The sequence below is a fragment of the Thunnus albacares genome, chromosome 15 (genome assembly GCF_914725855.1).
Source record: "Thunnus albacares chromosome 15, fThuAlb1.1, whole genome shotgun sequence".
Lineage (NCBI taxonomy): Eukaryota > Metazoa > Chordata > Actinopteri > Scombriformes > Scombridae > Thunnus > Thunnus albacares.
In genome coordinates this window covers 11,078,029-11,105,495 of record NC_058120.1, presented here as the reverse complement: position 1 = coordinate 11,105,495, position 27,467 = coordinate 11,078,029, and the positions used below count along the sequence as shown (strand labels likewise).

The following is a 27,467-nucleotide window of genomic DNA, read 5'->3' as shown; positions in this document are numbered from 1 at the left end:
CACACCATATGTCATGGTGCTTGAGTGCACATTGCTGGAGAATATTAAACAGCCGATGCACAGGAGCAGAGTGAATTGAGTTCGCTTTGTGTGAAGTTATGTTCTGCTCAGAATACTTTTTGGCTGGACCGGCCACGGACCCGAACTATAACCCCAGTTGTCTGTGTGTGAGTGAGTGAGTGACTGACAGACTGAGTGGGTGATGAAGTTACACCATTGGTTGGCCGGCCGAGCGTTGGAATTTTCCCATTGGCCGTTATTCTTTTAAAATGAATGAGTGTCTCCACTGTCCAGTGTGATGGACTCTTTGGCTGACAGCACTTTTAGCAGCCGGCAGGAGAGACGCGCCGCAGTGCGTTTGGACGTTTTCACATCACAAGCAATGAATGACAGCATTAAAACACGAGTCTTGCAGGCAAAACATGCGACTCATGTAGCTGTTATATCAGTTTAGTGTGGGGCGGCTGCTCTGCAGGTGCGCTTGATTTGACTGTAACTGCTGTAACTGGGAGGAGATAAGCCTCCTGAATTTGCACCCAAATTGCTGTCAAAACCTTCATTTACAATTTCCACTGCAGCCTCCATGATCATCAACCAAGAAAGAGGTAGAAAAAAAGACACATGGCATGAGGGAGAGAAAACAGTTAAAGCACCCCAAATAACAATCACTCTGACAAAACACTCAGTATAGAGTGAAAAACAAGAGACATTCATGGAGTGAAACAGATGAAAGAGCAGGGGGAGTTAACAGATAGGTAATTAGAATAGTTATAATTAGAATTAAAATAAGTTCTCTTTCATATCAAACATCGCAAGATATGAGTGGACAGTATTGTTCTTGCAACTGCGTTTATAACCTTTTTTTTTTTTTTTTTTTACTCAAAAGTAGCTTAACCATTTCATGTGATGCTACTTCAGTACACTTTACAAGCACAGCAATACAGTAATACACAGCAAATATTACTGGGACCACTAAAGAAAATTGCAGATGAACATTTAATATCTAGGAATTCACATTATAGACACTACCACTGACTATCCCTGTAAGAAATTGGCCACAGTTTGACACATTGACCATACACGGTCCAGCCATATACTATACTAGGTTTTGACCAAGTCTTGTTCACCTGTTATCTTTAACATTACCCCAAACATAATAACATTAAATGTGTTCCTTATGCGTTACCATAGCGAGGCCTCCTATCTCTCGAACAGCCATGTAGAGCTTCCAGAGGTCTAGTGGCTTCTTGCCCACTATTGGCAGCTGGGCTACAGGTGTTCCCCTCTCCTCCATGAAGGACAGATAGCGCTCCACCCAGCTCCGCCTCTCTGGCTCCACACCCAGCTCATACAGCCGTGTGATTCGCTCCCCACTGAGGGATGAGGAGTTAGGGTTGGCTTTCTGGCAAGAAAAGAAATTGAGGAGAGCAGAAAACATTGGATTAAACATAAGAATATGACCTTTTATACTCTACATACAAGTAATATCACCAGTATCAACCTTTTTATTGTAAGATAAAATGGTAGATGTATAAATGGGTAGATAATGTTATCATATAAACTATTTTTATTCATACCTTATACCAGACATGTGTTGACACATCATTTATACCAGTTCCTTTCTATATATTCCATTATATAGAGTCTATTTGAGTCTATTTCTCATTGCAGTATCCTTTTGCTATTTTCTGCTACAACAGCCCACTCTCCCCATGGGGATCATTAAAGTTTCATGCCATATTTACACATTCTGAAGTAGGCCCTTGGTTGAATGACCAAGCTAAAATAAACACTTCTTTAGTGCATTTTGTTTAGTGTTCAGCCTGTGTTTACTTCAGTGTTCATTCACAACACATTCATATACCTCAAGTTCAAAATCGGTGGACAAAGTTTAATCCCACACAGTCTTGGCTGGCTTCAGTCCAGGTTTAGAAACACTTTTGTTGTCTAGGAACCAGCTTTTGATCAATTAATAACACAATAATCCTTCAGTCATACATAGATCAATCAAACTAACAGCTTGTAATAACACAAGTGTCCATAAAGGGAAATTGACTTTACTTCATTGATCTTTAAGTTGCTTGATTTGGTGTCTATATGTTAATGTAATTCTTGTTCCTATTAAGTAAATGCACACATCCATTCATCCAACATAGTTTGAATTTGTAGCACTTACGGGGCTGGAAGGGGTCTTGAGGGGCCAAGGGGGGCTGCTGATGCTGTCACTATCATCTCCATGGTAGGAGGACAGGCTGGCCGGGCTGGGAGAGAGGGGGGAGGGCACGGGCAGGGCACCGCCTGGTGTGGCTGGCTGGGACACATACTGCTGGGAGCCACTGGTGCTGTTATTGTTGCTGTAGCCATCCTGTAGCTGGTAAAGAGAGAGAGAGAGGGCATGGAACTTTAATTTTCTGTGGACAAAAGCATCTACGACTGCTTTCACACACCTCCTCGGTATAACATACTGCGGTGAGTCGTAGCTCAAAGATAGTAACAGTACAGTAGGCAACCCAAATGATGTATAAGACATAAGACTGTATGTGTATGTGTGTGCATTTGTGTAAGCATGCATACATTTTTGTCCAGTGTTGAAGGCCAAGTACTTGTGTAATATTCATCCAACACCTATGAGCAATTAAATAAAAATATAATAAAATATGTTGTGTTGTTACAGATTTAACTACCTACTACTAACTAACTTTTATATTAATGCATCAGAAATAGCAGTTTAATAATATGACATATAGAGTGTTATATAACATAACACTGTGAAAGGGCCCATTTCTAATTTTACTAATTAGACTTCTGTACTTTACTTTTAAATTCTTAATGATTCTGTTTTGTGTTTAACTTTTACTTAAGGAACGGGATACTATTCCAACCTCTGTTTGTCTATGAGTGGCTCTAGAATTTCTTTGTGTACTATACATAGCCATATAGCAGTAGTGTGTATTTGAGGTTTTCCATGCATTACTGTTATTGTGTCTTAGTCTACAAATATATGTGTGTGTGTGTGTGTGTGTTTAAAATGCATGAAGATCAGTATGTATTAGTCTACATAGTTTGTCTATGAACAGTATGCATGTGCCTGAATCTGAATACAAGCTCCACTTTGTGTAAATCACTCCATGTTAGCTGACATCAGTGTGTGTGTGTGTGTGCGTCTGTGTCTAGATACATGAGTCCTTCAGTGCATGTGTACATACGTGTGTGTGTGTATATGTGTGTGTGTGTGAGAGAAACTGTAAAAAAGGGAACAACAGCTTGACAAGTGCTTCTGGTCTGTGAACAGAATGCTCATGTCAGCAAAACCTTATCTTTCTCCCTCTCTCTTCCCCTGTCTCTCTTTCTGTATCGCTCTCTCTTTCTCCATCTCCTTCTCTCTCTTGCGCTGTCTCTCGGCAGACAGATCATCTCTTTTGGGAGCACTGGGGGTCTTTCTGGCTGCTCTGACTGCCTTAAATAATTCAAAAGGCCCTACTACCGTAATCAGCAAAAGAAAAGACAGGGATTTGGAGGGAAAAGACGTGTAGTGGATGTGATGGAGGCGTGTGTGTATGTGTGTGTGTGTGTGTGTGTGTGTGTGTGGAGGGTTGTTAAGCAAAAACAAGGGGAGGGGGGTAGAAAAGAGCAAAGAGCAGAGTTCTGTTGTTGCTGAGATGAGCCAAGCCGAGCTGCAATTGCAGGGCAAAATGAGAAGTCAGCATTGTGTATTGGGACGTGTTGTGTGTGTGTGTGTATGTGTGTGTGTGTGTGTGTGTGTGTGTGGAGAGGAGGATCTGAAGAAGTAGTGTTTAAGAGAATGTGTGTGTTTGTGAGTGAGTGGAAAGGCCAATGTGTGGCTTCTCGTCTTTATGTTTTTGTGTGTGTGTATATGATCTGTGTTGGTGTGTTTGAATGTGTGTACATGCATGTGTGTACTGCAGATGCCGAGCCCTCTCTTTCGCTCTGTGCCTCTCTTTTTTTTTTGCAGCTCAGACTGCCAAAACATCAGCAAGAAGAGAGTGCTGGGGGCAAAAACAAAGTGAGGAAAACATTAGGAATGGTAAATGTTAAACAAATCATTAAATATGGCGAGAAAACAACAGAGAAACAGCCCACTGTGCTGAGGCAGCATATGCTGATCAGATTTGGTTTGCTTCATTAGGGGAGCGAGATCAAAAAACAAAAAAACAAAACAAAGAAATGAGAGAGAGAGAGAGAGAGAGAGAGGGATGTGCAAAGAAAGATGGGAATAGGAAAAAGGTCAAGGGGGTACCTTTGGTTTGTGAGGCTCGTTGGCGGGGCCACTGTCGTCTTTTACGTCGGTTTTCAGTTTCCCATCTGGGCTCATCATCCCATCTCCTGACATTCCTATGGCTCCTTAACAAACAATGACAAAACATTTCATTCAAAAGTAAATTGCTCAAAAGTTTTCGCGAAAACATTCTGAGAATACAGAATAAGAGCCATGTCAGGCAGATGAGCTTTGTTCCATGGCCATAATACAGTAATTAACATTGTCTCAAGTAAACTGATGTTGAACTCCCACAATAGGTATGCTTTCACCAAGGTAGAATGAAAAGGTATACTTGGCATGTTTTTGTGTCACGGTCGATTCAACGTGTTATAACTCGTCTAAAATGAATGGTGCTTGTGTGGGCTGAAATCCTTGGATACAAGGCTCCCTCTTTATTTTTCCCTTGTGTGCTGCAGCGCGGTGGGAAAACTAATGGCTTTTTACCGTGCCCAGGGGCAAACCAGATGAGTTTTGAGGAACCTTGGTGCTCTAATTCGTTTGAAGTTTTCCAAATGTCACGCATTCTGATATTTGGTTTTGAATAAAAGGTGCCTTTCATTTTGGGAGCCACAGTGCTCTCCGAGGTGCGTTTAGCAACAATGCATCGGGGTGAAGGGCTGAAAGAAAAAAAAAGGGATGTACCACATTAATCTTTGCTCACTGGAGGGCCAGCTCGACAGGGAAAGTAAGAGCACTGAGAAAGTAAGTAGCGTAGTAGAAAGAACTCTCTTGATTTCTTAGCCCTTTATTTTATTTATTTTATTTCTCAGCCCTTGCTTTTGCCCCCCTTCTACTCCTCTTTCTCTTTCTCTGAATGGGAACAATACTGAGTTTATTCTAATATACAGTCAACATAAACACATAGGTTAATCTTGAGTGGCTCAGTGAATTGCCAGACAGTTCCTGACATTAACCTGGAGGGCTGCTTCGACAACAGGTTCTTTTCATTTTACCAACTTGTATTCTGTACATTGCAATGCAAGATAAGCGAGGGGAGCAGATGGGGGTCATAACATCATTTTAAATCTTTGTATATCTGTTGATGGTTGGTGGTTTAGGGGTGACAGCTTGCATGAATGGGCTTGAGGGGAAATTGAGATAATTCACTCAAGTTATCTCCCTTGTCAGATACAGTATGTGTGTTTTATGAAGTTCTGTGTGGTTAAAATGCTGACATTTGTATTGCTAATGTCAGCGCCTGCTTTCCCTATATGCCTTTCTCAAATAAATCATACTCTTAGACAATATATACCAGTTTGTATTTCGCTAGTATACCTGAAGGCAGCATATTGTAGGCTGGACCTTGTGCGTTGCCCATGGCTGAACCGTTGTTGCCCGCTGGCTGGCTGTAGGGGACAGTGGTGGCCATGGAGCTTGTCTGGCTGATGCCAGGGCCTTGATAGCTGCCCTGCCTACCACAGAGAGAGGAGAAAAATGTAAGTCGGCTTGGTAGAGATGAATCCAGTTTAAATTTATGACGTAATGACAGGCTGTGGAGAGAGATAAGTGGGTAACAGAGAAAGCTGCAGAAGAGCAGAAGTCACAAAATGGTATATAGATGATATTTGGCAGTCTGTTACTGCCGTGCTCCTTTATTCTTGTATTAAAAACCAAGCAGCATGTACTATATCTGTAAGTCACAGTATAAAAGCGTAGTACACAACATATCCCTGATCAAACAAACAGCCCTTCCAAAAGATTGGAGATGAGCGCGCAGCATCAGAAAAGAAAAACTCTTCTATCCTCCCTTATCTGCTCTTCTACAAATCCCCCTCTCCCTCCCTCTCCCTCTCCCACAAGCCATAATTTAACTAATTAAGGTGTGCTTTTGGAGAGGATCATGTTATTTGTTGCCATGGTGACAGCAAAAATCAATCCCGCTCAATCTCCCTCCCTCAGCCTCCCTTCTCTCTCTCTCTCAGGCGGCTCATCACATGGTGTTGCAAGTGACATCAGAGGGGCTTATCTGCAACCTGCTGAATGCATGTCTGTCTGTGTGTGTGTGTGTGTGTGTGTGTGAGAGAGAGAGAGTGCCTGATTGAAGGCAGCGTCTATCATTGCATGCCAGGCAGGCCAAAGCCACTGACATGGGGTCTGAAAGGGAACACCATGTTAGGAACAATTTGGTCTATCTCCTGCTGACTCAAGATTATCTCCTGGACAACCATATAAAAAAGCTGTGAAAGAGAGAGAGAGAGAGAGAGAGAGACGCGCACACTTACGAGGAGAAAAGAGATGTGAGGTGAAGAGAGAGAGAGGCCTAAAAGACTGAAAGGAGCAAGAGAAGAGAAGTGGAAGCCTCAGAGTGCAGGATGAAATAAATTTAGGAAAGAAGGCAGGAGGTGGAGAGGGAGGAAGGGGTGGAGAACTGAGAAAGTCAGATGGTAGTAAGGGTGAAGTAAAGGGAGAAATGGGAGGAATGCAGGAAGGAAGGGGGGTGGGGGGGTGGGGGGCAGACCACAAGGAGGAGTATTTGTCCCAAAATGCAGCACTTTTTTATGTGGTCGAAAAGAAAAATGCTATCTGGATTCATGTCATTCAAATTCCCTCCTAACTGGCATCTTCCTCTCTTTCACACACCCGCACATAAACCCATGCAATACCTCATGCTGGAACCGATACACATAGCCTAAGAGGAGGGATCGGCTTGGTAAACCTCCCCATAATCTCATCTCACAGATGTAATTAGTCATAGAGCACGGCTGATGATACATATGTAATCCCTCTATGGGGGCCGAGGTGCACAGGGGAGCTCCATGGCAAAGAAACAAGCGTACACCAAATCCACGCTTATCTGGCCCCATTTCTCCATAATGGGGGAAATATAGACTCCTTCGTTTCCTGCCTACGTGTTCTCTAAAAAGCTCTGTGTGAGTCAAGACACAGAAATAAAATTACCTTTTGATCGTTGCACCTTCTCTCGCAAGCAAAAATGTATTCTGCATACAAACTCCCACAAAAGAGAGCGCTGATAAGCCAACAATGAAAAATAAGTTTAGAGATGCCAAATGCCTGCGAACCTCATTTATCCAAACTGTAAAACGCCCCTCACCCACCTTAAGCAATATAAGGACAAGCTCTCTTGTGAATAGTGAAATATCCAAATCAACAACAACAACAACAGTGGTTGGAGGTTTTCGACTGTGGCGCTCTCCCATTATGACTAATTCATGTCATAAAAAAGCCCATTAGAAAGCACTTGATGGAGGCACCGCACAGCGTTTAATCACACTTAATATATGCATGTGCCGCTATCGGGGAAAAAAAAAAAAAAAAAAAAAAAAAAAAGGCACAACGCATTCTTCTTGCTCTCGGGCACCTTTGTGCCGGGAAAAAAAAAAAAAAAAAGCATCCTGTTGCCGCAGAGAGAGAAAGAGTGAGTGAAGGAAAAGAGAGAAAGCAGCAACACAGGGGGAAAGAGAAGGGATGGAGAGATGGAAATGGAGGGAGAGGAAGAGAAGAAGAAAGGAGGTGGAGAGAAAAGAGAGAAGGAGGGAGGGAAATTAAGGCATGAAGAAGCCTGACTAGTGTGCGGATGAGTCCCTGGTGGACCGATGGGGGGCGTATTTTCAGCTCAGGGCCCTAGAGCTGGAGGTAATCGCTGTTCCATGAGATTGAGTCGGGGGAACACACACACACACACACACACACACACACACACACTGTCTCTCAGTAAAAAACATAGAAACATCTATCCTAACATTGTCAGGCCAGTGCATTCTCAGTATGTTGTCTAGCAGAGGCCTGAGGAGAGCATTAGAGTTTTAACATAATATTAGAAAGCTTCTTTTGTTCGGCCTGTCCAGACACCATTACGGCAGCCAAGCCTGAGTTACAAGTCATCATCTCATACAATGAGAGTCAAATTAAAGGCCTTTGAAATGCATCAATAGAAAACACACATTCTTTTATTTACCCCAGTCACTTCAAAGTGATAACTGCTACTCTATTGTTTTTCTATTCATTCTATCTAAATGTTCTGCCCTCGCTGTCCTTCACTCTCCCCCTTGTTTTTTCCCTAATTCAGTCAGTCACACACACACACACGCGCACGCACGTATGCACGCACACACACGCGCACGTACGCACGCACGCACACACACGTACACACACGTTTCTGTTGCTATTCAGTCCACATGTGTGAAGGGCATCGGAGAAGGCCACTTTCACACTGTGGGCAGAGTGTGTGTGTCAGTGTGTGTTTGAGCATATCCTTGTGTTCATGCGCAGGGTGGGCGCCGTTGCCAAGGGGATGCCATGGTTACGAGGTGCCAGCCAACCAGCTGACGGTGTCTCTCTAGAAGTGGCAGCGCCTTTGTCCTTCATTCGTGGTGACAGGCCGCGCTGATGCCTCCCAGCGCTGCTAACTGGACGAGACAGCACAAGCGCCGGGACTGCACAAGTGTGTGATGGCTGAGCGTCCCTCCCTATCGATCCCCCTGCTTTGTGTGTGTGTGTGTGTGTGTGTGTGTGTGTGTGTGAGAGAGTGTGTAGAAGAAAGCAAAAGAAAAAGAGCCAGGGAGAGGTTGCTGGATGGAAGGATGGAGTGGATCGGCTGGAGGCCATGAATTATATATGGACCCAATCTGTTCTCAGGGCAGCTTGGGCTCATAGCTACTCCAAAAGTCCTGACTCAACTCAGCACACACACTCTCACACACACATACACACACACAAACACATACACTCACACACACACACAGAGGGGAGACCAGAATAAACCCCCCACAAAAAATAAGGACAGCTTTTAACATATTAAATCCAGAGAAAAGCTACTCTTCGCTTCTCCCTCCCCTCCTTCCCAAACATCAAACAGCTCAGGATGGATGGAGGAGAAGCCATTTATTTTGCCCATCTAATGAAAGCAGAGCGCTCCGCAGCACTGCCAAGACTGCGAGCGACAAAGCGCCACAGGCAGCATCCCCCGTTCTTGACATTCAAGCGCTGCTCTTATTTATTTAGCAAATTTACTTACTAAGGAGGTCAGAAATGAATTATTTGGCGAGGATTTGCCTGGGAGCACTCTCCTCTCCTCTCTTCTTCCCTCTTCCAACATTTTTCTCCCTTCAATTTCCCTTTGATTTACGGCTCTTTTTTTTTTCTGAGCTTTGCTCTTCTTCTACTAAGTGCTTATTTTTTCGACACAGCCCGTTCCTATAGCTCCAGGAACTTTTTGTAGAGTGTCGCCGGCAGCGCTGGAAAGTCATTTGAAAAGCCAATTCTGTCCTCTGAAGCTGCTGCCAAGAAAAGCTTATACCTTTTAATACTTTCTGTTCTCTTCTCTTTTCCAAAAAATCCCCAACATCAATCCACAGCCCCTAAAAAAAATGTATAACTCACCTTTCTTACAAACAAACTTGTACCTCCCCCACACTGACAGGCTTGACATTACACTGCAATTCATCATACTGACAACTGACAGCTTAGCACCACAAAAAGTCAACTTTTCATGAGACTGATTTCATTTTCAGATTGACAAGCATCTATTTTTGAAATTGTGCAAGTGACATTAATATTTGAATTTTTCAAATTGATGTGGAGTAAATACAACATCAGAATGATCTTCAATTTCTAGATTACAAAACTTATGTGTGACTTTGTTAATAAAATAAAAGCCATATTTCACTGCTTTTAGGGCACATTTGACTTTTAGTAGAGCAACAGGGTTCTTATGTAAGTCTTTAGGCTAACCCCTACTTTACTCTCTACCACACTGACACTGCTCCCCCTCAACCACCAATCAAACTGATTATCTGATAAAAAAAAAAAAACAGGACAATTGTTTCCGATCCCAGTCAGTCAGTGGAGGAGAAATTCTTAGAGGGCTCGGGGGGGAAAAAAATCACTCAGGCCACACTTTATGAAGATTTAATCACGACCCTCGCCTGCAGCCATGGGACACCAGAAGTGGTCCTCCTCTGTTCATTTGGCATTCTTTTCAGTCAGCATAATGACGCTGGAGGGTGTCTACTGGTGTGTGAGTCAGGGGAGGATTGAGATGGGGGATGAAAGGTGGAGACGTAGAGGGATTATCGGTGGGGCTGTAGTGAAGGGGCACGTTCAAGAAAAAGAGCAAAAGACAAAGAGACCAAGCGACGACATTGCTGCTAACTAGCCCTGATTTGGAAGGTAGGGAGCGGGTGGCTGTGGCAGTTCACTCAGGGTTGATGCATCAAAGGGGCGAAACTAGACATGTGCTACGACTAACAACTTGTTTCTCAGACGGAGGGGAACTAGGTCTGAATGTTTGAATGAGATCTGGAGAGCAAACGGGGTACTGGAGCCTTTAACTACAGGTTTTCGGAGGCCAATTTTCTCCTGATCTCCGTCAGATGTTCTAAAGTGGGATCTGAGGAGGAAAAACATAACAAGGCTGTGCTGGAGACAGCGGAGAACAAAAAGCAGATTGGGAGGAAGAAAGACTGAGAGAGATAACACAGTCTGGGTAGGATAACAGAGCTGCACAGAAAGAGAGAGGGCGATACAGTTGAGAGAGTTGGGTAAAAGACTGAAACAGGTGGGAGGAGAGAGAACAGAAGCAGACAGGAAGAGATGAAAGAGGGAGAATGAGCGACAGCAGACAAGAACAACAGTGAGGGTGAGACAGGCAGCACAGAGACAGGAGTCATTCTACAAAAATCTCCATTGTAATCCCTTTTTGTTGAACAAAGTTGCTATCATTTCCTTAACACACTGAAATAGACTCCATTAAGCTTGAAACTCTTAACTATCTTAAAGTTGTTTTCGAGCAGGATTTGGGGAAGGAGCTGATGGACAGGATGTGGGAGACTGTATTGGGGCTAATTCACACCTCCTCAATATGTGTCAGACACAGTTTTATACACTATAAGATTCTATAACGCATTTTTTACACTAACTCTAGACTAGCAAGGATTATTTCCTGGCACAAATGACGCATGTCACCGTTGTAGACAATCACCTGCCGACCTGCTCCACATGTTCTGGAACTGTCCTCGCTTATTTGAATTCTGGAAAGACATCAGCCCAGTTTCGTGAACCCCCTCCCCCGACCCTAACATTCCCCTGTAACTTAATCGAATGATGTATTTTACCTCTTTTTTAGCTGGACGTCTCATACTTCTTGAATGGAAACAGGATGTATTATATTACATCAGGATAGAGAAGATTAGATTTTCCCTGAAAGTTTCACTGAGAAACTTGGACAAAAAAAAAAAAACACCTGGACACCTTTTCTGGACTATTGTAAAGACCTTAACAGTTGTTCCAGAGGATGGGGACAACTAAAGCCATGGGATGTTATATAGAATGTTTCCCATACATAGGGGTCTGTGTATGTAGTGCAGGAACCCTATTGTTATTGTAATGGCATGACTTGGAGGTTTACACAGAGCTGTATGTCTTATCTTGCCAAAATTTGATACTCATGTGTGGCCTTGTAGCTCATCGATATAAGCACCTGCTTTTAATTGGGACCCAGTACTTTGTGGTGACCGGGGTTCAGGTCCCGCCAGCGGCATAACAGACTTATTTGCCATCAAATCCAGCTTTTGCCCAATGGTGTTGAAATTCTGTATACATCATCTTTATACAATGACAATTTTTTCTTTGATCTGATTATGCCATCTGTGCGACATGTGACATACAGTGATTTTGTGTATTGCTGTTTGCAGCTTTATTTTTGTATATTTTATAACTGTCTTCTGAACTTTCCCATTACCTATTTTGTATTTGATGGTCTCCTCATGTCAACACCTCTTCCTGTTTATGTCTGCTGTGGGGACGGGAGGGAGGGGATGCATATGCACAACTGTCTGTGTCATGTTGAAAAAAACTGCAAAACCTAATAAATAGATTAAAAAAAAATAATATCCAATATTCTGGATAAAGAAGAAACCAGAAATATAACAAACGATTCAAAATATGTGAACACCACTCTGCTTGGAAGCAAATAGTCACCCAGCTGGTAGATTTTTTACACCAGTTAGTTGATAAAAGTCTTTTGTTGTTCTGAACATCCGGTGTCTGCTCAGTTTTTCCTCCAGCACGGTGGGGGGGATGCTTTGTTTTGAATAAACAGGGTAACAATTGGGAAGTTAGCATTTGTGATAACAGCCATCATGGCTGAACAACAGAGAAAGAAAACACCAATTTCTAACAGAAAATAAAAAAAGACATCACTGGACACACAGTTGGGTTGAAATGCAATCTCTGAGAACTAAAGTAAAAGAATCATATTTTTTAATGTTTTATGTTAAAGATAAAGGAAAAAACAAAACAAAACAAGGAACATATATACTTTCACTGCCAATAGTGAATCAAAATGGATCAGATGGAGAAACAGATGAAGATACAAACATATGTTTACACAGATTCGTAAACAAACCAACAAAGAAAAAGAGGGAAAGAGAGAGAGTGTCCTCTCCAGTGGCACCATGGCGAGCGACACCTCTGTGGTGTCTTAGTGAATGTGAGGAGAGAGTGACAGGCAGTCTGATTGGTCCCAGCAGTGGGGATCATGTCATGCCACTTCTTATTGACAGCCCAGCCATCTCTTAATGGCTTGACCAGCATTTGCATTGCTGCGTGTGTTTTGTCTGTGTGTGTAAGTGTGTGTGTGTGTACAGCACTGGGCCCCCTGATGCACATAATTAATCACACATACTGTCAGACATGCCTCAGCCCCCCCCCCCCCCACTCCCCAGCACACAATAGTCTGAAACTCAGTGTGAGTGTGTGTGCGTGTGTGTGTCTGTGCATCTTATACAGTATGTGCTCACTTCTTGTTGCCATTACAGTGACTCAGAGATGCCGATGATAATGATGACTACAGTGACGATGATGAAGGTGATGATAGCAATTACAATGACTCTCCTTGTTTTGCTCTCAGAGGGTGCTTGTGAGAAATGTCATCACGATCACTTTCAGTTCCGTTTAGCTTGAATGACTGCCAGTCATATGACACACAAACACATTCACATATATGCAGTGTATAATATCTAAAAACAGACACAAATGTTTTGAGGGCGGTGGACCTACCTATGGTGCTGTGAATGTGAGGGTGGCAGGATGGGTGAATGGTGAGGTCTGGGTGGAGGTGAGGGTGGTGGACGGGTGGAGGCAGGGTGGGGTGTGGGCCAGCGGGTGGAGGTGGGTTGGGGTGGCTGCATCTGGGCTGGGGACCTCACATACGGAGGCCGCCTGCAGATCGGCGTCAACAGACGCCCCCGACAAAAAGAGAAACTTCATCTGAAATATCATCACTGGCTCACAGTCTTCAGTCTGACTCATGCATCACCAGAAATGGGAATGAACACTGACAAATGTTAATCTGCCACTTCAGCCTGCAGAATGCTGGCGAGCCTGCTCCCATGATGCATTGTTAGGCAAAACCCACACTGATTGGAGGAAGCACAGAAATCCACCCTTCCTCTCTGAAGACGGCCATGTTTTCACAAGTTCCCCCGGCAGGGTTCAGCAAAAGTTTACTGCCCACGCAATCCCACAACAGCCCCGATCTCCAACGCTACAAACACTCATATATTCAAAGCTACAACCCTGATGAAAAAAATAATATCTCTTAACTCATATACCGTTATGGCATCAAAGTGCTTTGTATTTGTGTTAAGGTACTTGGTGTCACTTCTGTCTCACAGTTAAACCTGTGGTTTGCTTTTCCTTCTTTTTATGTTTTGACAGTACACTGTTCAACCCATACAAGCTTCTCACAAGCCAATATCTCTTTTTCTGCAACAAATGGCACTTGGTGTATAGTGCCAGCTATCAAAATGTCAGGCACTTTATGAGATGTGTGAAAATAGGGATAGTTCCACAAATGGCTCATAGAAGCGTGGAACCCCTGAGAATGAACTCTTGTCTGCACATCTGAAAAAACCCTCCGAAAAAAAGAAAGTCTGTGACACAGAAATCCTCTGTGGTGCTTTTCAGCAAAGCTCCCCACATATGACCCTGTAGAGAGGAGTCAGTAATCAGATAGAGAGTGATATAAGATAGAGTTGCTTGCTGGCCCCTAATATTAGCCTATCACTATTTCCACATGAAGTAAAGAAATGTCTCAGTCCCTAAAATGAATTAGGGTCATTTCTTTTGGAGAGCTGTATACACTTTTACACCATTCATCTTCTTTCTTTGTCGAGATCACTTTTAGGATCGTTATCAGAGAGTTACAATAACATGCTTATACACACACACATTCACGCACTTACCTGTTGTGTGTTGAGTTAGCAGAGCCTGGCATAGTGGCTGCTGCTGTCTCCTGGGTCTTTCGGTTAGAGGTACCCAAAGAAGGAGGGCCCATTCCTGGTCCCGCTGGCTGGGGCATACTGGGGGAGCTGGGGCCCATGGGGGGGTAAACCCTGTTCTGGTTGGCTGGTCCATGGCTGCGTCCTATGGGTATGGGTTGGCCGGGTCCTTGGCCGTGCATGGGGCTGCTAGCGTTCATCCCCAGACTGTTGGTCATGCCGGGGCCGGGGCCGCTGTAGCTGGTACTGGCAGCCCCACTGTAGTTGGAGGTCCGAGGGTAGTTCCCTGGAAAAAGACGACGTGGGAGTGAACTGACAGATATTTAAAGTCATCTGAAAATTTTTTTTTACAATGTCACTCAAAAGGTAAAACATGGATTGCTGTCACTTGAGGTACTTAACTTCCCACTTGAAGTCAATGCATTGCTTAAAAGAATGACGCAAAATGGCTGTTGTGAAATATAGTAGTCGCAGACGGGTGCTATGATTCACTTCATTTGAGCGAAATGGAGTGTTTATAAAGTGCTTGCCAGCTGATACCCTTATACCTACAGCAGTGACACACAACTGTTTCATCCATCAAGAAAATACTCCTGTGACAGATGAGGAATGAAAAATGTAAAATGCAGAACTTAATTTTGATTCATGACCTCCACAACATCTAGTAGAGGCTGGGATAAGTATACAGGGTGTGGTCTGCTGACACTTTCACAGCTGCAGGTTGCTGGATGGCCCTGAGAACAATTGCCAAGCTTAAGGCTGACTTTGTGAAACACTTGAGAGGAGCTTTAATCTGCAGTAAACGCTTTCTTGCTGCCCTGGAGTGCCACACGTCTGCGATGCCAGAAGCTTTCCTAAGGCACACTTAAACCCCTCCATTTTGGCTCTAAAAGCCCGGCTTGACTCCAGCACCAGCTGCAATAAGAGCTGAAAGAGAATCACCATGCTGTCAAAGACAACATGTACATACATTCAGGCACACTGAAAACACACCTCCTGTACATGTAAGTGCAATACACACCCCCACACACACACACACACACACACACAGAGCACATCACATTGTATTCACTCTGCAGGCATTGGGCCTTTTCCACTGTGATATTCCCTCCCTGGGACAAATCCCCTGCAAAATAGAAATGGAAAATGTGGCATCCTCCATTGTGAAGGAGGCTATTTATTTTGATTTGATTAAGGGTGCTTTAGTTGGGCCTCACTGCTTAATCCTCTGAGAATATGTCTGGAAAAGGGGATCAAGTCCCTTTAAAACCTGAAGGCTTTTCCGCACACTCAAATGAGGGAAAGTTGAATGACAATATTCCACACGGGGGGGAAAAAAACGACTCCGAAAATGGAAATGGCTTCTCAGTGTCCTCGAGCTGCTTCAGTGAAGACACTTTCCACATGACATAAGCCTACAAGTCCGACAGAGGGAAAGAGCGGGAGGAAGCAGCAGAGGGTGGGGGCGGAAAGAGAGACAGACAGAAAGGGAGGGAGGGGGGAACCCCTGCCCCCCAACCCCCGAGATAGGATTTATATTGAATCAAAATAAAAGTCTTTCCCATAAAAGTCGGCAGCTCCGGTTGAATTTGTCCAGAAATTGTGATGAAATCTACTGTGGGAGATGGGAAAAGAAGAAGCGGATTATTTCTGGGGAGGCTTTGGTGAGTCGGTGAGCTGAGTACGGCTGACACCTGTCAAGGGTTTTGGGGCTATAATAGGGAAGCGTTCAGGAAGAAAGGATGTCTGCTAACGAACACAGGAGGATACGTATGGTGCACAGTACATGAGTGTGTGTGTGTGTGTGTCCATCTGCTTGTCTGTGTGAATGCATATATAATACTTCTGAGACCTTGCAACCAGTAAAAGTCACAATTCCATGTTTCTTCCACTCATAATCAACCACCTATAACACTGTAGAAAATCCTGGGAACAGTGCCCTGCAGCCTACTTCTTCTCAGGTTGGGTAGACGGTTTGCTGCAGATGAACAAGGCCCCAGTCAGCGACCTCTCTCAGCTGTCTTTGGACAGCTGAGCCCCATGTCATGGCTGCCTGCCATATATTCTCAATAGGCTGGGTGGACACTTTGTGGTTTTTGGCCCCTATGACAGACTGAGGCTCCAGGACACCTCCCAGGGAGTTGTTTATATCACAGTCCCATTTGGACGATCTGCATTTTTTCCCCCAATTTTTGGCGAATGGAACAAAAGTCCCAAAAGTGGGAGTCAGTGTCTAAAAGTTTCCATGAGACTTTATTTGGGGGTGAGACGCAAAGCCAAATCTTACTGAAAAAAGTGTCATTAAGTCGCGTGTTGAGAGAATGTATCAGTCTTGATGTACTGCCATTCAAAATGTTTTGGTTGCAGGCTATGTTTGCTTCGGCTGACAAAAGAAAGACAGAGTAGCTGTGGGACTGGGTTAATGCTAAGCTTTCCTATGAGAGACTTGCTCCGTCCTGACAAGAATGATTCACTTGCTGAAGGATTGGTGCTGTGCCAAAGTGCTTTTTCAAGGACAGATAGCGCACTAACCCACTTTTTATAATGACTGAGAGTTAAACCCTGAAATTCTAGGTGTTTTCATAAGAGCCATTCATGCTTTCTAAGGCTTTGTAAGTGCCATTCAGAATACATGAGATGAGGAAGTTGGATTATTGCAGAAACAAAACACAAAACACATATAACTCCAGGATATTACTATATCATGTTTAAATTACAATTACAAAAAATTATAACATTCCATAAGACAAATTCAAATGTACTAAAGGCACTAATAGTGTTATAATGTGCATCCAGACCTGGGGGGCCAAAGGTGTCTTTGGTTCTAAATTTGGAAGTCAGCAGTTCTTGAGACTTCAGTGTGAGTTATTTTTTTCAAAAAACAAACTTTTTCATGGGAAGTCACAATAGTTAATGACATTTAAATCAAAAAAAATTCCCAGTCCCACTTTTCCCAGTCTGATCTTTTAGATAACTCTTAATAAATGGAGAAAAAGTTGCATGTTGGTTCTTAGCCGTGACAGTTGGTTCACATAAGGTGTTATGAGTTGAGAGCAGTTGGTGGTTTTATTGTACAAACCCTGCCTTTAAAAAACACAATGTAAGTGCTCAGAAATCCCACCTTCTGGCATTCAAACAGGCCAGGAGAAAAGAAAATATGAGTTGTTAGCTGTTAGAGGTCAGAACTCCAGCAACACTTGTAATATAAAGAACCTCATTGTGAGGTCTCACAATGAAGTTGTTCTTTATATTACACGTGTTGCCGGAGCTTTGACCTACTGTATTCAGTCTTTTTCCTCCTCCATGCACCTTGGAGGTAGGTGAAGTTGTGCCAGAAATCCCTACTCTGTTCGTTAGCTGTTATGCAGATGTTGGCATTAACATATATGTACAGAAGGGTGGCATCTACCTTATCTACTTTGTATGCTGCTCATTCTAATCCGGAAATCAGTCAAGGAGGGAGAGGATGAAAAGAGGACAAGGAGGATGTCTTTTCTTATTTGTCCCTTCGTCTGTCCTTGTGGCTCAGTGCTGGTTTCCTGCCTGCCTCTCGGACACTTGCTGCCTTTGGGGAGTTTTGGTGGTATTTATAGCGCGATGGAGGGGAGGAGAAGAAGAAGAAGAGCTCATGGTGCTTCGTTCACAATTACATGGAAATTCCCAGCACGGTCACGCATTCGACGGACGCTATATTCTGCGCCGGGTTTAATCCCTGCAGTCCTGCGGGAGAGCTAGAGTGTGACCAAGCAGATTACCGTCTACTGCTTCCTCAGCAGACTGGACCGGCAAAGTCTAACAGCCGAAGCCGTCATTCTCCCGGCTACGGTAGGGTAAGGTATGATGGTGCACCAACGCACCCTCCGGATCTGTGAACTCCATCAATAAGGAGTGGAACACAGATTACATGGCTGCATGCTTGAGCTGCCAAGGACAGGAACGCGGGCAGGCTGTCTATGTCCACATGAGGCCGAACACAAATAAAAGAAATGAACAAAAGCTTTTATTTTAAGCTTTTTTGGGGGATGTAGTAGGGGTCCAGGGAATGGTTTCAGTTAGAGAAGTGGGCATTAAGGAAATATAGCATGTTGAGAGGAATACATATGTCCTCATTTCATTCCATCTTACTTACATTTTGGACACCTCAGTATGGGTGCTATAAGACAGCATCTCCTCTATCTATTTTCCCTTCTGATGCAACTTAATGTGTTATTCAGTAAAAATAAGTATCACATTATTTTACTTAAAACTTAATTTTAACTGTTTCTGAAGCAGTTCCATCTTTTTTTAATAGAATCAATATAATGAGATTAGGCACATCAGCTCACAAATGTTGATATAATAACAATGCAGATCATTTACATTGAAAAAACTTCTTCACTTGCTTTATATGCTTTTATGAGTCAGTATTAGACTGTAGTATACATGTATGACTTGCTGGGATGGATGTTTTTTTGCAGCGTCTTCTCTTGCCTTAGGCCCCTACATCCTCTCCCAGCCACCTCAGCACCTTCCCTGGCAGGGTGTCTGAGACTAAGCAGGGCTGGGGTGCGCCTTGAGGCTGCCGAGCTCCACACACTGTCAATTTCCTCCAAAAAACTCCACTCCCTCCCCCAGGCGCTGGTTTGAGTCATGGCTTTTTTTCTTTTTTGGCCGAATTACACCGCGGCTCCGGCAAGGCACCAAGGCTTAAAAGTGCTGTCTGAAGCATGGTCATTACCAGCGGAGTGCTTAACCCCTCGAGGGGGGGGGGGGGAGTGTGGTGGAGGGAGCTATGTGATGGGTGGGAGAGAGAGCAGAGCTGAGACAGACTCCAAATCTCTTTCCTGTAATGGTATGATATCCTCCTCCCCCGTCTGTCTGTGCGTCCACTGTTCTCAACATGCTGGCTGGAACCATGTCCAAGTGCATGTCTTGAAAACAGCTGTTGGAGTCATTTGAGTTCCGATGAGAGCCTGATATCAACACACAGTGAGATCAGTTTAACTTTGGATAAATAGGGCTTTCAAAGGACAGCCATAAACATTTAGCAGTTTAAATATTTCTTTGGGAAATACTGGGGAGTCCACTCGCTGTAAGAGTTTTAAAACGCCAAAGCAGAAAAGCTTTGAACAGGATTCAACTGTACAGCAATCTGGAAGAAAATGTTTGGTTACAGTCTAGGAAGCAGATTTATCTAATCAAGATCTCTGGAAATAACTACTAAATATTTTAGCATCGTTTGTAGAAAGGCCATATCCTCCTGTATTCTCATGTATCACCGGACATGTATGCTGGATGGAGCTTATGTAGTTGACTACACAAACTGCACAATAGTCACTGGCCCCTGATAAAAGAACAGTGCTGCATTATAAGTAACCCAACAGCAGAACACCAGGCAGTTTTTATGTTCTTTGGTGTTCTATGAACTACTAATGTTGATGTGTGTGGCAAGGATTATTGCTGAAAATTTTGTATCGCACATCACACACACACACACACAGACACAACTTAAAGGCCCAAGGATTGGGTTCTCCCAGCGTAGGCAGACAGGCCAAGAAAAACAGAAAGCAGGGTTCAGGAACTTGGAGTGCGTTTCTGTGTTGGCTAATGGCTGGCTAATTTGTTAGTGCGCTGGGGAGAGGGAAGGGAAGCAGATGGAGCTTTCATTAAGAACAATGACCAGCATCTGTCTGCCCTGTTCACCCTAAACAGGCCCCTGATGAGCCCTCTAAGAACTGAGGCCTTGGCTATGTCCTGGAGGCCATATGCATGTTCTCCAGTATGTCTGGGTGGATGTAGTGTTGGGTGTAATGTTTCCATATTTCTGAGTCAGAAGTGTCTGTTTGTGTATGAAGAATTTCTATATGTGGATGACATGTTCTTGTAAGGATGGAAACATGAGGATCATTATCCACAGTGAGGACCTTTTTGCAGTTTAGGTTTAAGATTAGAACTACGATTAAGTTTATATTAGGGTAAGGTTGTGTTCTGACTGAAAAAACCCATCTCATTCATTTCAGTTAAACCACTGTGTTGGCACAGAGGGGGTGCTGACCAGAGACCAGAGAGCTCCGGCTAGAAAAACGTAGGTCAAAAAAGTTGAACCTTTCTCAACTTTTGCTGCAACAAAATATGTCAGCCGGCAACACATTGCATTGGTCAATGAAATACGTTATATATCACTTTTACTGTAAATGGCAAATTTTATCTCATAGTAATACTGGTGTTCTGTGTGGTGTTTTGGATTATGGATTATTCAAACTGAGAGTGTTTCATCTTCATGGAACATGTGGCAAAATGCCCGACTAGTGCTCCTTGCATTTTTTTGTTTTGTTTTTTGTTTTTAAAGCAGTGCTGTTTTCTGCCTGAAGGCCCACAATGGGTTAAAGTAGGTTCTGATTAGGTGAAGGTTAAAGTATTAAAAAACTGAATGTGTAAAATGTGTTGGTGTGTGTTTGTGCGTGTGTGTGTAGCAATGTAGGTGAATAAAGATACAATAGGGAGTAAAAGAGAGAGAGGTCATGTTTTTTTTTGTTCTTGAAAATGCTGTGTGCAGATACAGAAGCAGCCACTCAAGTGCCACTTTCTAGGTACTGGCTGCACTGCTGTCTGAAAATATCACAGAGTACTAATACAGACAGATACAGGTCAGTTGCAAGTGTATTAAATTTAAATGAGAGTATACACACACACACACACACACACACACACATATATATATATATATATATATATATATATGTATACTGTATTTGTGTGTGATGAGAAGACAGCAGGCCTGAGCTGTTCTTTCTGTTTCTGATGGGAACATCTCTCCTGTCATCCGAGTGAGATTTCACGCTCATCTGCCTTCAGAGCTTCTTCCAGGCTAGTCCGCCTCGCTGTCGCTCTCTGCTTACTTTATTTCTCTTTTTCTCTCTGCTTACTGGGCTGTCAGCCCAGCCAAAGTCACATTAAGAGATAAGAGTGGGTGGAGAAGGGAGACCAAATACCAAATGCATTAGGGCTATTAATCAACATTAACAAATGTGAGGGAGAGGCCGCAATTTTGGGAAAACACATGCACGGATGGGCACATTTATCAAGGTGACATATTAAAACACACATTTACCAAAAAATACCATAATGTTTCGTCTGGTGTGTCGCCAAAGGCAGAAAACGAAGTACAACAGCAGATGTCAACGTTTGTTGGATGGCCAGGAGTCGAGGGAGAAAACAAGCAAGCGCAAAATGCTTAATTATAGAATTTGATCCAAACTTATTTTTTCCAGAAATTCCTGGAATCTGTCTTCTGACTTTTTGAAAAGTTTTTTTTCTTGAGCTTTCGACATAGCTTGCTGACCATGGTTGATGAGACTGATTTGCAAACAGGCTCATAAAATTTTTATTTTATTATGTAGTAAACCTTTGTGTCAATAGTTTCAAAATATCAAGAACTAATAGATGTTATTCCCAACAGCCATATGATCACACATGACCACTGTTCTTACCACTGTGTGTATATTAGTGAATCAGAATCATTCTAAATTGACAGACAGTGCCCACTATAGGTAATTAGCATACTACCACGCCCACATTTCTCTATATGAGGAAAGCTCTGTTGCAGCGGTGCAGCAGTAAAGAGAGCTATCACTCACTGCAAAGAGGGCCGTGATGGTAAAACTGTAGAAAAACTTTACTGTTAGTAAAATGCAAACAATAGTTTCAGAAGTAGAAGCCAGATAAGGCAGATTTGGCCGGTAAACATGTCGTTGGCACAAGCGTTTGGAGCCTAATTGAAAAATCCTGTATACAGTCTGCATACCTGTTGCATCACTACCATGCAGTATGTCCCTAATAAAATAAAAAGTTTTTACATGTGTAGATCCGTGGAGTTGATCTGAATAAATCTCTACTGCTGCGCTAGGTGTGCATCATGTTTTCGTCTCTGTAGTGAAAGCAGAGCGTCCCTCCCTGTGCCACTACTGAACTGTCGGGCTGTGAGGACATTGAACAGGCTGCTGGTTAAACAGCTGCATATATCACAGCCAAATCTGATGGAGGAAATTAATCACTGTCACATTCCAATATGGAAATTCTGATATATAAGCTATTGTCATCTAAAAGTGGGAACAGGACAATTTTAATATATGAATAATTTCATTACATTTATGATGATGATTTATGGATTACAACGTTTTAGCTATTAATTTCATAATTAGTAAATAAACTGTGCATTATTAGCAATTTCACACTTTTAAACGTTGTATATTTAGGCCCCATCATTTTGTAGATAATTGTGGTTCTAATATACTGTTTACATTGAATAAATATTGACTATATCATGTTTTAAGACCATGGGACATTTATGATTTGTGTGTACGCATGGTCTAAGGCAATTCTGAATTTGTTCGCAGAGTAAGAACAAAGAACATATTGATGAATCCCAGATTTGTGCTTAAAACGTTAGTACGCATGGTTTAAGCACAGATTTGTGAGTATGTACTGTTTGTAAATGAGGCTCATTGTGAGGACTTTAACCTAACAGTTTTCAAATTAGCTACCACTATTTGGAACAACTACAATGGCCTCTTAAATAAGCAGGACAGGTTAGCTGGGCATAAAATCTATTATATCGACTGAACACCGAGGCTACATTCAGTCAAGTTAGCTACAGTGGGACAATTACAATAAAATATGAAGCAATATGCTTCTAGATTCCTGAGATACATTTGTTTATAACATATAGTCGTTGTGAATCTGTGAAATGGCAAATGTTTGATACCTTTTGCTTGTATGCTTTGTGTCTCAGGACAGAAGGACTCTCTGGTGAATCTTTAGGGTAATCTTTCAGTCCATGATACATGATGGACTGATGAATTTCAACATGCCAAACAACAAATGAAGAGCTATGACATAGACAATCGTATAATACTGGTTGCGAATAACAAACTGAGGAGAGGTGAGGCTAACATTTAAACATTAAGCCTGATGATAGGATTGGACATCATCATTCAGTAGATAAACCTCATGATGTGTCAGTCTGCCTTGTCAGTCTGGAGCTACCTCATAATCTTATCATGAGGAGGGCCAAGAGGTCTGTCCAGGGTTCAAGCGTCTCATGAATATTCTGAGAGCCACACCCGGTTTTTAATGCCCGCAGTGAGACCCACCATACAGGATGAGACTGTATCTGTGTGTGCGTACGTGTGTGTGTGTGTATGGGAGTTAAAGAAAGAGACGTAAGAGAGTAAGAGACAGACACAGAGGGTGGATATGTCTTTCAAAATGAGTCTTTTAGTATTCCTCATTAGCAAACTCTCTTTTAAATCAATGCCACTGATGTCAAGGCCCAGTGTGACTGCGAAATGGGGGCCAACAGTCATCAGAAAAGACAAATGTGGCTTTCCCGTCTGAGGCCAAACTCCTCTATAACCTGAATGTGAATGAATGATACACAAGGTATTCATTGCTCCAATAAGACTAGTCAGAAAGCCAGAAAGTCAACACAGGAAGTCAACACAGGGCCTGTTAGTGGTTTTCATGATTAATAATTCATCTGAAACCTTGAAAGGAGTCATAGCTTGTGGAAAATCGAATTCTATCACTTTTGTTTTAAATAGTCTTTCTTAAACATTCTCAGTTTCTGACAAAAAAGGGGACAGGACTTGTTTATTGAGCCTGGCTCCAAGGACTCAATTTCTAATTAGATCCCATACATAATGACACACTAGCGCTTTAAGGAATACATTGAATTAAGGGGTGGACTGACTTTTTGGTCAAATTACAAAACTAGACTCCTATATCAGCACTTTTACAAGCAGTAGAACATTTGGCTCTGGTGCTCAAAGCTCATAGCTCAGTATACACAGTATAAAAGCATTACCTCAAAAGTGAAAATCTGGCACTTTTGTGTAGAAGATTGGGAATTATGATATAAATCTCTAAGAAATAAATTAACTATTTAAGACTTCTAGAGATGAATGTATATTTGCTCACTTGAAAACTGTCCAAAAACTAATGTTACTTCACTCCTTTAAGTGTAACTGGACAAACAAAGACATGTTTTAGTGGGTGTTTAAGTAACATTTGTTCATATGCTCTCACCTTGGTGTCCATACTGTGATCCTTGAGGTCCATAAGGGCCTGTGGGTCCACTCTGGGAGTATGGACCCATCCCAGAATACAACGGGCCCCCAGGTGAGGGATGGGGGGACATGGGAGGTCCAGACTGAGGAGAGGCAAACTGGGAGCCTGCCTGGTTCCTCTGCATGTTGGACATGAACCCTGAAAACACACACGGACAAACACAAATAAAAAATGAGAAAGAAATGTCAACACTTTGCTTATAAAATACCGAAAAGTCAGAGAGTCCTTCAGTAGTGGCTGCACTTGCTCGCTGAAATCAAATGTCAACTGAGGGACTGAGCAAGGGCAGGTGTGATCACTCTCTCGCTCAGCAAATCAGGATATCAATTCAATTTAGTCGTGTAAAGAGACCCTTCCCTTTGATGAAAGCCTTAATCTTTTACCTTGGCACTGGCTCCTGTTACTCGTAGATACACATCGCTGAGTTACACAGCATGGACTGGGTATTAGACAAACCATGCACAAAAAGAACAGGCTGACATGTAAAAAGAACCCTGAGCACAAATAAACACACGCAGAGAACATTTAGTCGACTTTATCACTGGCGAAAGCACAGGTCATGTGTATACCTGGCCTGAAAGATGTATGTATCTGCACAAGCTGCACAGGTCGATATATGTGTCTGTGTATATGTGAAAGAATGGGCCTGCTTCAGTAAAAGGGGAAAAAAAAAAAAAGCCAACCATGTGCTCCACTCTCCACAGAATAAGCCGGTGATTTGACCATGGCTACTATGTTATTCTAAGCCGTTCTGTCAATAGATGTGTCAAAGCCTCTCAGGCCCAAACTCGCCTCCACCATTCAAATTGACATTTGGAGCGATTCTCGTCTGGGCTTCATTCTTTCAAGCCACCCCGCTCGTTTTTAAAACCCACAGAAAGGTCTCCCAATCCACCACGAATGGGGAAAGGTCGCTGGATGGCCATTGAGGGAGAAAGAGAGGTCTCTGTGTGTATGTGTGATTGTGTGTGTTGGTGGGGGGGATTCAGTATTGCAGATTAGGTGTAAATGGATTGGGCCCGCTCGACTGTAAACTTTGATAGCTATCCGCTTTGTTGAATGAGCGTGCACAGACCGACTCTTTAGTGAGTTTTGGGGTTTAGGGAAACGACGGAGTTGGAAAGTGCAAGTTGACACTTGTATAATTCCTTGTTTCTGCTAAGAGAGCAAGAGAAAATGTGCGGGGAGAGGAGGGAGATAAAGGTTTAAAAAAGCCACGTGCGTATTCGCTATATGCTTGCGTGCACATACATGCGTGTACATATTTGTGTTTCTGAGTGTGTGGGGGGAGATAACGGAGAAAGAGAGCAATAAACACTCTGTGTGTGCGCGCAGGAAAGAGACAGAGGCCAAGACAGAAAGAGAGGCAAAGAGAGAGAGAAAGTGTGTGTGGGAGGGAAAGACAGTGCAATGGAGGGAAAGAGCGATTGGGGCCTGAAAGTGCTTAGGCTGCGAGTGCTGGGTTTAAGGAGTGAGGACATTATTGTAATGTTTTGCTTCCATTAGGGTAAGGGGATTCTGGGAGAGGAGGAGAAAAAAAATACAGTGTGTAATACCGTACTTTAAATTGCCTGGAAAATGGATGGGGAGAGGAACATTGTGCAGACAGTGCTAAAAGCAAATAACACATTCAAGGATTTCTCTCTCTCTGCTTTGTTCGCTCCCCCTGTGCACACACACATAAACACACAGACACACACAAACCTTTTTCTCTTGCTGGCAAAGCGAATGAAGCTCTCAGCCGGACAACAACAACAGGCAGCCAGCGAAGCACGCGAGAGAAAGTGGGGGGAAAAAAGGGACATTCAGCGGATTTATGGAAATGAAGAGAGGAGAAGCTCTTAGGGAAGCAGGCACTTGAGCAAAGTGGGGCGTGTGTGTTCGGAGGTGGGGGTGAGGGGGGGGGTGGGGGTTAATCCTAGCTAGGAAAACAGCGAAAACAACAGCCAGCCCTGTTAACCGGTGCTGTGTTTTCCTGGACTGGGCTGGGGAGGGCTCAGGGTTTATAGGCATTAGAGAGCAGCATTAAATCTCCGGCTTGATTTCATCATGTTGGGAAATAACCTTTTACAGTGCCTCCCTCTCTCTCTCTGTCTTCATCCATCCACTCCCTCTGTCTCTCTCTGATGTTAACTGCTCTTTGGTGGGTGATAGAGAGGGAGTCATTCCATTAAGGTTACATCCCAGTCTTTTTTTTTTTTTGTTTTTTTTTTTGCAATGTTGTGTGGATGCTGATTTTTTTTAAATGAGCAATTCTGCTGTTTTTAGTGATACTCGAGAAGTGGCCATAATTGCTGGAAACTATTTCCTGTTTGGCCAGCACATACGGCTTGTGGGTTAGCATTCATGTTACAAGCCTTTGGCAATAAGTTGTTGCCAAACCTGAAGTGGCTCTATCGAAAGAACATGCACCCTGACTTGAACAAAGCCCAGGATAAGGTGGCTGAATGTTTACTGGTTATATTTCTACCAAACCATGTTTTTCCCATAACCCAAGTTGGCCAACAATGAAGCATAACCCTGCATACCTTGCGTCTGTGTGTGTGTGTGTGTGTGCGTGTATGCGCACCTGCTCAGCTCACACTACAACATCGTCGTCCTTTGATCTAGAATGTGTTTAAAAAGTTGATTTAGCATCTGGTGCTGTCGAGAATGTAGAGAAATATGCAAGGTGTGAAGCAGTAGACTAGCTAAAGGAACTCATTTTGGAACAGCAGGTTTTTACAGACAAGTGAAAATGTTTGGAGGAAAACCAAAGTCATGCATTGAGCCAGTCGAGTAAAAATCTTTGTTTACATCTCTCTGTGCTCCGAGTCCTCTGAGTTCCCTCAGAAAATCTT

The 27,467-nt window shown here is 43.1% G+C and overlaps 1 protein-coding gene across 8 annotated transcripts in view; it reads right to left on the bottom strand.

The window, feature by feature from the left end:
* Positions 1-27,467, bottom strand: part of LOC122998064 (AT-rich interactive domain-containing protein 1B-like) — a 208,881-nt gene that overhangs the window by 14,917 nt on the left and 166,497 nt on the right. For 6 of the 8 annotated variants that reach the window (XM_044374640.1, XM_044374642.1, XM_044374641.1 and 3 more), the window contains 7 exons: positions 24,586-24,765; positions 14,485-14,806; positions 13,298-13,459; positions 5,555-5,691; positions 4,259-4,362; positions 2,177-2,371; positions 1,187-1,402 (listed from right to left, as the gene is read on the bottom strand). In XM_044374640.1, the coding sequence (XP_044230575.1) occupies positions 1,187-1,402; positions 2,177-2,371; positions 4,259-4,362; positions 5,555-5,691; positions 13,298-13,459; positions 14,485-14,806; positions 24,586-24,765 (1,316 nt within the window). The remainder of the gene's footprint in view (positions 1-1,186; positions 1,403-2,176; positions 2,372-4,258; positions 4,363-5,554; positions 5,692-13,297; positions 13,460-14,484; positions 14,807-24,585; positions 24,766-27,467) is intronic. The other 2 variants (XM_044374638.1, XM_044374639.1) reach the window with 1 other exon arrangement.